The sequence below is a fragment of the Artemia sp. Qi Xiang Cuo genome, chromosome 1, assembly GCF_049724085.1.
Source record: "Artemia sp. Qi Xiang Cuo chromosome 1, ASM4972408v1, whole genome shotgun sequence".
Taxonomy (NCBI): domain Eukaryota; kingdom Metazoa; phylum Arthropoda; class Branchiopoda; order Anostraca; family Artemiidae; genus Artemia; species Artemia sp. Qi Xiang Cuo.
Genome location: NC_142794.1, coordinates 67,683,795 through 67,696,865, shown reverse-complemented (window position 1 = coordinate 67,696,865; position 13,071 = coordinate 67,683,795). Strand labels below are relative to the sequence as shown.

Sequence of the window (13,071 nt, the reverse complement as noted above, 5' to 3'; positions counted from 1 at the left end):
TTTGATATATAATTCATTGAAATTATCATGGCCTCAAGAAAAGCAATAATCTCAAAACATGTGCAGGACAGGGACTAATACACCGGAGCGTTACTAGCCAAAATGTTTTTTTTTGGGGGGGGGGCAAGAGATTTTACAGACTGGCTCGTCATTTTTACCGACATACGTAAAATCACTGCACGAGTCGGTAAAACCGCTGAATTTACAAACCAAGATTTAGATATCGGTACATATCATGTCACTATTTTGATACTGTTTATTTAACAAATTGGAAAATTGCATGGTATCATCTGTAAAATCACGGCAGGAGTCGGTAAGAACTGCTGCGTTTACCGACCAAGTTAGAAATTTTTGTAGATGACTTGTCAGTATTTTCGTGGTCTTTATTGAACCGAACAAAATATTTTACCGACTTTTTTTTACGGAGTGACCAAAAATATTGGGAGGGGGTGCCCCCCTCCCCCCCCCCATACGTGACGGTCCTGCTAATACATCCTCTCAAGATTATACGAAGTGCTTAAGCCGGCTTAGAATCGGACAGCAAGAAGTCCCTGGGACGTCCAGTTCTATTGATATTACAACTAATACCACTATTTCTATCACTTCTACTATTAGAACTAAGGCTAAGGGTACTTAGGCAGAACTTTCAGGGAATGTTGAAGGGGATATTGAACCAAAACAAACACACATTTTACATGCCGGATATTAGTGATACGCCAAACAGGCGTATCGTTAATATATCAGGAATGGCTTTTAGCATAAAGTAGAAACTTTCTGGGATTATTAAGGGGAATGTTGAACCAAAGAAAAGGCGCAATACGCATTATAATATTACCACTAACAGTACTGCTACTACTATTGATTTTACTAAGGCTATTAAAGTACAACTTTCAGGGAATGTTGCGATGTTGACCCAAATCAAAACACACTTTGTGCACACTGGTTTTCAAAAGGGCGCGTCAGCAACAACTACAGAACGGCTTACGGTATTAAGTTGAAACTTTCAGGGCTGTTAAGGGGGATGTTGAACCAAATCAAAAGACACTATGTGCATTCAAGGTTGTCGAAAGTGCTTATCTGCGATATCTCGAGAACATCAAAGGGAATCAAGTTGAAACTATTAATGCATGTTGAGGGGAATGGTTGATTTACATATTTCTATATTCAGGGTTGTAACATGATAGTGGTAAGAATGGCTTCAATCCAACAGAAGTCGAAAGATTATGCAGATTTTCAATTCATTTATTTGAATAATACTCCATATACTCATCTATCCAAAATTCTCTATTGCAGCTATTGTCAAAATTTGTTGCAAAATTTTCTCAAACACGTAAATAACAAGCCGAAATCTAGATTATTAAGCAGCTAAACCGAAAAAAAAAGTTTTAAAAATATTCAATTTATTATAAAATAAAAAATCGTGTCAAGTAAAAACGAAAAGGAATTAATTTATATAAAATTAAAAAAAAGAAGTTTTGCAGAAGAGTAAAGACCTTGCACAAAAGAAGAAAAGATGAAACTGTACAAAAGAAGAAGGCTCTGAACTATGGGACATTTTCTGCCAAAATGTCTGAATAGTGGTCAACGATTGAGTTGAGAATTCTTTTGAATATGTTCCACACTTTGAGCAAAATGAAGTGAAAATGGTATCAGGGCTCAAAGGCATCAAAAGTGGTGTCGTTTTAGGCAAGTTGACAAACTACTTAAGTTAGGTAAATTGACAAAGTTGATATAAACGACAGGAAAATTAGTTTCTCTGTCTCCCGCTTCCGTATCAAGAAATGCGAGTCAGGAGTTCGAATTTCTTGTTTCAATCTCCGGAACCTGAAAGATTGCGGAATCAGAGAAAAATACGTTGTGGAAATTTGAATGCCTCGAGTCCCTACCTCATTCCGAGGGAGCAGGTTAAAAATTCCATCTTAACGTCTTGAAGGCAGCCAAGTCCTCTGTTGTTCAAATGGAGGTCCAAAAAGCCCAACGGCTGTCAGATGAATTCCTGAAAGCTATTGAGTAACTAAATCCAAAACAAGCAGAAATAAAGCCAAATAGTTATTCAACTGTAAAACAAACATAAATCACAGTTGGATTTAAAACGAAAAGACACTTCAGCAAGTTTGAGTGGGGCTAGCACCCGCTTATGCCTTGTAAAGATCAGAGCGTCACTCGCACGTTATTAAAAACAAAATACATTTTCTCTTTTATAACATTAATAGATACAAAATTGCTGAGACTCTCGGGAATGAATGTCAATACATATTAAACTGTAAATCTGTATTTCATTAGATCTTTCCAATAATCTTGGTAATCTTTAGAGTTTTCTTTCTTTTGTAGTTGTTGTTGTTGATCTTATGACAAACAAAAACTCACAGCTCAAAATAAGGAATTGTTTTCAGTAAAGCGCAAACGACGTTCTGGTCTTCACAAGGCGTAGGGAGCATTAACCCTACTCTTTCTTGCTGTAGTTTCTGTTCGTTTTAAGTTTAACTTGATTATTCACTGAAATTTCCGTTTTTTATGGTTTTACTTATTTATTGATAGTAACTTATGTTTGTTTTCAAACTTGAATTACTATTTGCCGTTCTTTCTCCTTGTAATAGATCTAATGTCGCTCTTTATTTTTCTTTGAAAAACTTCTTTGGTGGAAAGCTTTTTTAAAGGTAATTATCTTTAATCAGCTGGCTGTGGAAAACAGAAGTCTAACAATTTTAGACCCTTTTTAGAAATTTTAGATGGGGCTAAAAATTGGTACACAAGACTTTTGAACAAATGTAGAATCTTTATTACATCAGCTAAAAATCAGTAGCAAAAATAACATAAGTCGGGATTATTTCGGGCCCTTCCCCAGAAAGCTATATATGAGATCCCAAATTGGTACCCAAGACGTTTAAATAAATGTAGAATCTTTATTTGGCCAGCTTAAAAAATGCTAGCAAGAATATAGTTAGGCCTATCTTTAACCAGGTTACTCTAGCAAACAAAAGCCGAGACTACTTTTCAGCCTTCCTTAGAAAATCAACGATGGGGTACAAAATGAATGCTCAAGACTTTTGAATAAATATAGAACATTTATTTTACCTGCCTTGACAAGCTCTGTGACCACAGGTACTTTGGCTGTACAAACGGCTAAATGAAGAGGGGTATTCCCTATACTATCTTTAGCTTTAACATTTGCTCCGTAGTGTAGCAAAAGCCTAAAAAACGAAAGAAATAAATCGATGACGCCAAGGAAGATGAATACCCAAAAAATTAGGAAGCATTCTCACATACATTTTCTCAGTGTTTTTCCAAAACGAAAAATTTGCAATCGTTTTAACTAAAACCCGAGCCCAATCAAAATACCAGGTTGTGATAATATGCATTAGCTGTTTGCACTAGCCTAGCTAGGGAGAGGGGGCAGCCGTTCCCGAGCGCAGCATTTTATGGAATAGTGCGACAAGTTGATTATCAATACTATTAATTGCAAGAATAATAAGAAAACTAAGAATAAGTAATAAAGACTGAAGTAAAGAAAACTAAGGAAAGACTAACAAAACTGATATCCACGGATAATAATGTTTTATTGTCCTGATTTGGTTTCTTCAAATACTCAAAATACTTTAGGCCTAATTTAAATTCCAGGGCGCTATGTAGCATTTTGATGATGCTCATGACCACTAGTTTTGATACTTTAAAGAAGACAATGTCTGTTAAACAATTGATACATATGAAGAATCTAACCACTTCAAACACTCAAAATACTACAATCTAAAAGCTACGATTTATTTCGGCTCGCAGTCGATTTTCACCATTTCAATTTGCACCATAATCGACTGTTAAAACTAGATTTCATGGCTTTATTTTGTACATTCTCATTGCCTTTTCCATGTTATATTAAGACTTCACGTTGAATAGTCAGCATAAATATTCAGCCAGATTAAAAAAAAGTAAAAGAGTAAAAAAAATACATTGACAAGATAACTTTTGCTTCGTAGAAATTTGATATTTAGGGGGGGGGGGGCATTTTATAGGCATATCTCAAAAATTTTATAATTAAAAATTTAATATAAAAACTGAGTCAATAGAATTTTGTGTTGCTGAGATAAGTTTTACATGGATCGTACCCACCAACAGATCCAAATAGGATCCTTAAACACAAAACATCTATAGAAAAAGCTCTGAGTAACAATAATATGTCAGAATCTCTTGAATCTAAGTTGTCAAGTCATGTTTGGCCTACCCACTCCCCCTAATATACAGTTAAATTTTGGAATGCAAATGTAACATCGAAGTTTTCAAAATTATATGACAGCTTTCTTACTGACTGGCTCTGGGACCAAGTTCATCCCCTCGTTGATCCTAGGCAGTTTGGAAATCTTAAATATACATCAACCTCACATTACCCTATCAACCTTGTTGACTCCATGAGGAGACTACTTGAGAGACCAAACACCCGGCTAAATCTAATTTCTGTTGACCTACAAAAGGCTTTCGACCTGGTTAAACATAATATCTTGATAGAAAAACTTATCGAAGAATTCCAGGTCGAAACATTTTTGGTCGAGCTCGTTGCCTCATTTCTTTCAAACAGATCACAGGCGGTCAAATATCAAGATTGCTATTCCAGCCACCTTCCTATTCACAATGGTATTCCCCAAGGTACTGTTCTTGGCCCCCTTCTGTTTTCCGTAATGATCAACAGCCTTTCAATGGATTACACTGACAGATGGAAATTTGTCGACGACCAAACAGTTGGAGAGACATGTTATAAAAAATATTTATAGCAATTCAATGGGTATCCTCCATGACATTGCAGGCTAGGCTTTTTCTCTTGATATGATCGTTAATCATTGTAAATCCACCATAGTATCTCTCAGTCTCCTCAAGTCCCCTCCTCTTTTCCTTCATCCTAGTCCTTTTGAGATTTCACCTAATTTCTTTAAACTCCTAGGTGTTACCATAACTTCTGATTTAAAGGAGGACACCCATGTAAATAACATCCTCTGTCAAGCAAACTTGTCACTTTCTCTTTTGAAACTTCTGAATAAATTTAGTTACCCCCCATCTCACTTACTAAAGGTATATATTTCTTTTGTACGTCCTTTGATCAAGTACACTTGTCCTGTCTGGCATCCGAGCCTCTCAATTGAAGCACCCAAAAAAATCGAAAATATTCAAAAAAGATCCCTGAGGATTATTTATAAGGAAGGCAAGATCACACATGCCTCCTTAAAACTTCAAAACTTGATACCCTCGAGTCCAGAAGAATAAATTTGTGCCTCCGTTTCGGGAAGTCAGCACAAATAAACCCACGTACTGAAAACCTCTTTCCTAGCCGCCACTCACCCATAAGAAATCGCCACCCCCGTATAGTATCCCAACCCATCCCCATCCTTTCTGCCATACCCTTTTCTACCTTACGTTATAAAAAAAAACTTTTATTTCCTTTTTTACAAATAAAATCAACCAAAATCATAACCCATAAGTTTGCCAAAAATTTACATTGTTATTTTTTTTTTTTTAATTTGGTTGTTTTATTTGTTATTCTTTTTATTTTTTTATATTATGACCTATAAAATATTTTATGATTATGACCTATATTTATGACTTTTGTATTTGTATTTTCTGACTGTTACCTGTTCTGTTTTGTTACAGTGGTAACTATATGTTGTTATTTTATTTTTTTGTTACTGTATATTTTTTTACTGCGAATTCGGCCCACTAGGGTTTGTGATAGTCTTTTTTCCAATAAATATCTATCGATCTATCTATCTAAGACTATTAAACCAGTTCAAAAAGCTGGAGTCATAGACCCGGAACAGATTGCGGTTCAATTACATGTATGACCAGTTTAAGAGAGAAGGTAATACAAATTGAATTTCCAATGCTATAATTTTGTATGACAGCTCATGTAAACAAAGCAAAATCGATAAGGTGGAATCATGATTGTACTACTTTTGATTTATTCGCACCTGTAAAAATGATAGGTTCAAAAGATTGATTAATTGTGCATACCTTCAACTTTAAACTTAGTTAAATTTATATTTTCTTATTTTTTAGTCTCCATCGTCACTTAAACGGATTTCTTTCCTTTCATTTTGGCGCAGGAACCGGTTCATGAACCCTGGTCTGCAACTTCCCAACTTATTTAGCAATTATTGGCTTTATCTCATTGATCTTTATTTAATTAATTAAAAAACTTTTTCCACAAAATAAGTTTTTCAAACAAAAATAAAGAACTCCATTAAACAAATTCGATTCCAAACTAGTTCTAGTCGAGAAGGGAGGATGTAAAGAGATCGTCATCTTGCTCAACCTTTTCGGTAACCATTTCCTTAATGCAGACGACCGATTTCAAACTTTAATGATTCTGTCATCTGTTAATGAGCCTTTCGTATGCTATGTGGAGGAAATACTGAAGCTTATCCGAACCTCTCAGCGGATAATTGATATTTTTGAAATCCTTGAAGCCGAATATCTTAAAGTTGGACTTCAGTTCAACTCTTCAAAATCGGAAATCGTCCTATTCAATTGGAAAACTGATTTTTGTGTTCCTACTATTGCCCTTGGTTCTAGCTCTGTCCAGCCAGTGGATCACCTCATTTATCTAGGTTTACCCATAGGTTTGTCTAGCCGTCACACACGAAAACTTCTCCTCGAACAGCTTAAACGACGAATTTCAGCGTCTTACGCTTCAGTTGTATCGTGCAAACTCCGATTCAACCGGCCGCTTCTAGCAAGCTTCTATAACGCCATCGCTCTTCCTCACATTTTATATGCCACGCCCTTCTAGAAAACTTCTCACTAAAACTGACCAGAATATAATCAGAGTGATGTATTTTCGTTTTGCGAAGTATTTGCTTCGTCTACCTCCGTGGTATAGGAATTCTAATGTAATTAAAAATTTTTAAGTCGCAGACCCTGACGTCACCGTCGCTAGACGAATAGCGAAGCATAATAGAAAAATACACCAGAATCTACACGAATGGTCCCATCTGCTCATTCAGTGAATCAGTGATTCGTTTTCTTTGTTGGTTCAGTTTGTTGTAGTTTGTGTCTTCTTTTTTTTAAGTGCTCCGTCTTATTGTATGTTGATTTGACGGGTTTTTCAATAAATAAATAAATAAAATAAATAAAAAGAAAAGTACCAGAAATTATAATGAATAATGAACAATGAACTAAAAGTTGAAAGGAACATATATTAGATTTAATAAAAAAAAATTAAAGCAATGATTAACTTAAAATATACCAAAAATAGAACTGATATTCAACTGAAACTCAAGACGAACAGAAATTACTAGATATATGAAATGGGAAGTCCTCTCCGTTGTATCCCAATTATACTTTAGAAGAGACAGATGTTAAACTTAAAAGAAACAGAAATTAGACTTGATAAAAATGAGACCAATAATGAACTTATAATGTACCAGAAATCAAGCTGAAATTCAACTCAAACTCAAATCGAACAGAAATTACTAGATATCTGAGCTGGGAAGTCGTCCCTCTTGCCCTCCAATTATAGCGTGAATGTCATTCACAATTTATGTGAAAGCAATGTATATTTTAAGCGATTACAAAGCGAAATCAAAATAAAAAAATGGATATTTTGTACAATAACAACTCAGGTCTGTATCCAAACTGAAGGATTTACCGGGTTTCAGCCCCCCCCCCCGATCACCCGATGGTTAAATTATACCCGTAAAAAAAGCCACACAACTGCAAATAAATAAGTTTTTGATACATTTTGTGAGGTTTTTGTGTAACCCCCCTTGAACAAAACATCCGGAACAAAGCATTTAGAGTAGAATAAACAAAGCAGAATAAAATCATTACGCAAAATAGCGTGCATTTTGAATAACGAAAGAAACATTTTAAGAAGATAAGTATAACTATGTAAAACACGAAATCTAATGATCAAATTCTCAATTGAAAATTAAGCCATTGCTTTGCATTCCCTTCATCATCCCCCCTCCCCTCCCCAAAAAATATTGTTACAAAAGAATGTGAACAACTTCTTAGAAACATCAAATAATAAATCACCTTGTGACAGCGTAGTGGATGAAGCTAAGGTTCCCAATTGAAGTTTCCCTGGTTCTATCTCGCGCGTCGCAAGGAATATTGTTCTTGCCGTTTTTTCGTTGTAATTTTTTTTTAATCAACTTAATAGATTACGAACGAGATACGCTATCAGCGCTGTAGCCCTGCGCGGTTTTGGTTTTGTTCACAAGTGTAACTAAAATGTGGCTACAACATAAATGACAATTAGTTTGATCATAAATCGACATTTCTTCCAGACAGTTGCTTTTGAAGCTTGCTTTTCTTTATTTTTGCCAGTTTAATTTCTACAGATTTTTTCTCTCAAAATTTGACTCTGCTTCTAAATAGCTTTTTCCCCAAAGTAAGTTTTTCCAAGCAAGCAAGACCAAGCTAGAACCAAGGGCAATAGTAGGAACACAAAAATCAGTTTTCCAATTGAATAGGACGATTTCCGATTTTGAAGAGTTGAGCTGAAGTCCAACTTTAAGATATTCGGCTTCAAGGATGTCCGCTGAAGGGTTCGGCTAAGATTCAGGATGTCGTCCGCGTAACATACCAAAGACAAGTTAGCAGATGACAGAATCAGCGAAGATGGACATTGATCTTGTGCATCAAGGACACTGTTACTTAAAAGGTCGGGAGAGGTGACTGCTCCTTGACGCGCTCCTTTCTTGACTGGAACTAGTTTGGAATCGAATTTGTTTAATGGAGTTCTTTATTTTTGTTTGAAAAACTTATTTTGTGGAAAAAGTCTTTTAATTAATTAAATAAAGATCAATGAGATAAAGCCAATAATTGCTAAATAAGTTGGGAAGTTGCAGACCAGGGTTCATGAACCGGTTCCTGCGCCAAAATGAAAGGAAAGAAATCTGTTTAAGTGACGATGGAGACTAAAAAATAAGAAAATATAAATTTAACTAAGTTTAAAGTTGAAGGTATGCACAGTTAATCAATCTTTTGAACCTATCATTTTTACAGGTGCGAATAAATCAAAAGTAGTACAATCATGATTCCACCTTATCGATTTTGCTTTGTTTACATGAGCTGTCGACCTGTTAAGAGCTTTGTGAATTTCATTCAATAAGGTTTTCATTGCAACGCTCAAGAGACAAGTGGGCACAGAAAGATAACTAAATACAATATTATGAAGGATAAGATAGAAGTTAATAAGTGATTAAAATTTTTTATAATTATTACGTTAAGCAGTTTTCTTTTTATACCAGGTCCTGAGATAAAAGCCAGAAATGGGACCTAATGCTAAAAGTTTGTTTATTGGAGCTTTTTTAAAAATGCTAAGAAGCCTTTTTAAAAATGCTAAAAAAATTAGCGTAGAGAGCGAGGCGCTGAGGAGGGGGCAACCCTCCTCATATACGTAATGATTTCTGTTCGTTTTAGTGTTGCTCCTTACTTTCAGTTGAAAAAACTCCTTTTTTTTATCTTGAGAAGGCATGGGGTTCTCAGAAATACTCTTCTTAATTTTGACTCGTATTAAGTTTGACTAGGTTATTTATGGTAATTTCTGTTCGTTTTGTGGATCATTTATTCATTGATGTTAATTTGTGGTAGTTTTACGCTTGGAAGGTTATTTAATTTAATTTCTGTTCATTTTTGATTTAATGAAGCTCTTTACTTTTCTTCGAAAAACTTACTTTGGGGAAAAAGCTATTTAGAAGCAGAGTCAAATTTTGAGAGAAAAAATCTGTAGAAATTAAACTGGCAAAAATAAAGAAAAGCAAGCTTCAAAAGCAACTGTCTGGAAGAAATGTCGATTTATGATCAAACTAATTGTCATTTATGTTGTAGCCACATTTTAGTTACACTTGTGAACAAAACCAAAACCGCGCAGGGCTACAGCGCTGATAGCGTATCTCGTTCGTAATCTATTAAGTTGATTAAAAAAAAATTACAACGAAAAAACGGCAAGAACAATATTCCTTGCGACGCGCGAGATAGAACCAGGGAAACTTCAATTGGGAACCTTAGCTTCATCCACTACGCTGTCACAAGGTGATTTATTATTTGATGTTTCTAAGAAGTTGTTCACATTCTTTAAAACATTTAAACATTTATTTAAACATTGGGTGATCGGGGGGGGGGGGCTGAAACCCGGTAAATCCTTCAGTTTGGATACAGACCTGAGTTGTTATTGTAAAAAATATCCATTTTTTTATTTTGATTTCGCTTTGTAATCGCTTAAAATATACATTGCTTTCACATAAATTGTGAATGACATTCACGCTATAATTGGAGGGCAAGAGGGACGACTTCCCAGCTCAGATATCTAGTAATTTCTGTTCGATTTGAGTTTGAGTTGAATTTCAGCTTGATTTCTGGTACATTATAAGTTCATTATTGGTCTCATTTTTTTTGCCCTTGGTCGCAGACCCTGACGTTGCCGTTGCTAGACGAATAGCGAAGCATAATTGAAAAATACGCCAAAATCCACACCAATGGTCCCATCTGCTTATTCAGTGATTCAGTGATTCATTTTCTTTGTTGGTTCAGTTTGTTGTAGTTTGTGTCTTCTTTTTTTTAAGTGCTCCGTCTTGTTGTATGTTGATTTGACGGGTTTTTCAATAAATAAATAAATAAAATAAATAAAAAGAAAAGTACCAGAAATTATAATGAATAATGAACAATGAACTAAAAGTTGAAAGGAACATATATTAGATTTAATAAAAAAAATTAAAGCAATGATTAACTTAAAATATACCAAAAATATAACTGATATTCAACTGAAACTCAAGACGAACAGAAATTACTAGATATATGAAATGGGAAGTCCTCTCCGTTGTATCCCAATTATACTTTAGAAGAGACAGATGTTAAACTTAAAAGAAACAGAAATTAGACTTGATAAAAATGAGACCAATAATGAACTTATAATGTACCAGAAATCAAGCTGAAATTCAACTCAAACTCAAATCGAACAGAAATTACTAGATATCTGAGCTGGGAAGTCGTCCCTCTTGCCCTCCAATTATAGCGTGAATGTCATTCACAATTTATGTGAAAGCAATGTATATTTTAAGCGATTACAAAGCGAAATCAAAATAAAAAAATGGATATTTTGTACAATAACAACTCAGGTCTGTATCCAAACTGAAGGATTTACCGGGTTTCAGCCCCCCCCCCCCGATCACCCAATATTTAAATTATACCCGTAAAAAAGCCACACAACTGCAAATAAATAAGTTTTTGATACATTTTGTGAGGTTTTTGTGTAACCCCCCTTGAACAAAACATCCGGAACAAAGCATTTAGAGTAGAATAAACAAAGCAGAATAAAATCATTACGCAAAATAGCGTGCATTTTGAAGAACGAAAGAAACATTTTAAGAAGATAAGTATAACTATGTAAAACACGAAATCTAATGATCAAATTCTCAATTGAAAATTAAGCCATTGCTTTGCAGTCCCTTCATCATCCCCCCTCCCCTCCCCACAAAATGTTGTTACAAAAGAATGTGAACAACTTCTTAGAAACATCAAATAATAAATCACCTTGTGACAGCGTAGTGGATGAAGCTAAGGTTCCCAATTGAAGTTTCCCTGGTTCATTCCCGCGCGTCGCAAGGAATATTGTTCTTGCCGTTTTTTCGTTGTAATTTTTTTTAATCAACTTAATAGATTACGAACGAGATACGCTATCAGCGCTGTAGCCCTGCGCGGTTTTGGTTTTGTTCACAAGTGTAACTAAAATGTGGCTACAACATAAATGACAATTAGTTTGATCATAAATCGACATTTCTTCCAGACAGTTGCTTTTGAAGCTTGCTTTTCTTTATTTTTGCCAGTTTGATTTCTACAGATTTTTTCTCTCAAAATTTGACTCTGCTTCTAAATAGCTTTTTCCCCAAAGTAAGTTTTTCGAAGAAAAGTAAAGAGCTTCATTAAACCAAAAATGAACAGAAATTAAATTAAATAACCTTCCAAGCGTAAAACTACCACAAATTAACATCAATGAATAAATGATCCCCAAAACGAACAGAAATTACCATAAATAACCGAGTCAAACTTAATACGAGTCAAAATTAAGAAGAGTATTTCTGAGAACCCCATGCCTTCTCAAGATAAAAAAAAGGAGTTTTTTCAACTGAAAGTAAGGAGCAACACTAAAACGAACAGAAATCATTACGTATATGAGGAGGGTTGCCCCCTCCTCAGCGCCTCGCTCTCTACGCTAATTTTTTTTAGCATTTTTAAAAAAGCTTCTTAGCATTTTTAAAAAAGCTCCATTAAACAAACTTTTAGCATTAGGTGCCATTTCTGGCTTTTATCTCAGGACCTAGTATAAAAAGAAAACTGCTTAACGTAATAATTATAAAAAATTTTAATCACTTATTAACTTCTATCTTATCATTCATAATATTGTATTTAGTTATCTTTCTGTGCCCACTTGTCTCTTGAGCGTTGCAATGAAAACCTTATTGAATGAAATTCACAAAGCTCTTAACAGGTCGACAGCTCATGTAAACAAAGCAAAATCGATAAGGTGGAATCATGATTGTACTACTTTTGATTTATTCGCACCTGTAAAAATGATAGGCTGAAAAGATTGATTAATTGTGCATACCTTCAACTTTAAACTTAGTTAAATTTATATTTTCTTATTTTTTAGTCTCCATCGTCACTTAAACGGATTTCTTTCCTTTCATTTTGGCGCAGGAACCTGCAACTTCCCATCTTATTTAGCAATTATTGGCTTTATCTCATTGATCCTTATTTAATTATCTTAAATTTAAGTTTAATGACACTAACCTGAAATTCTTCCTCTTATTTTTGTTTAAGAAGCAGTTAATTTTAACAAGTAAATTACCAACTTTGATGCTAAAAATGGTTCTTGATACCAGTTCCTGAATATTTGAGTGTCCACTCACAAAACACAATGCATATTAAATTAATTAAATAAGAAGATAGATAAAACTCGATTAACTAACGGAATTTATACACCATCGCTGTTAGGAAAGATGTGAAATAAGGCTCAGTGCTTTGCCCAGCTCTTGTCAATGCTGCTATAAAACCGGCACTAACAATATTCCTCCATTTTAGTTTGAG

The 13,071-nt window shown here is 34.6% G+C and overlaps 1 protein-coding gene across 1 annotated transcript in view; it reads right to left on the bottom strand.

Moving 5' to 3' along the window:
- Positions 1-13,071, bottom strand: part of LOC148956630 (uncharacterized) — a 92,420-nt gene that overhangs the window by 52,601 nt on the left and 26,748 nt on the right. The window contains exon 4 of the mRNA XM_089095994.1: positions 3,076-3,191. Coding sequence (XP_088952120.1) covers positions 3,076-3,191 — 116 coding nt within the window. The remainder of the gene's footprint in view (positions 1-3,075; positions 3,192-13,071) is intronic.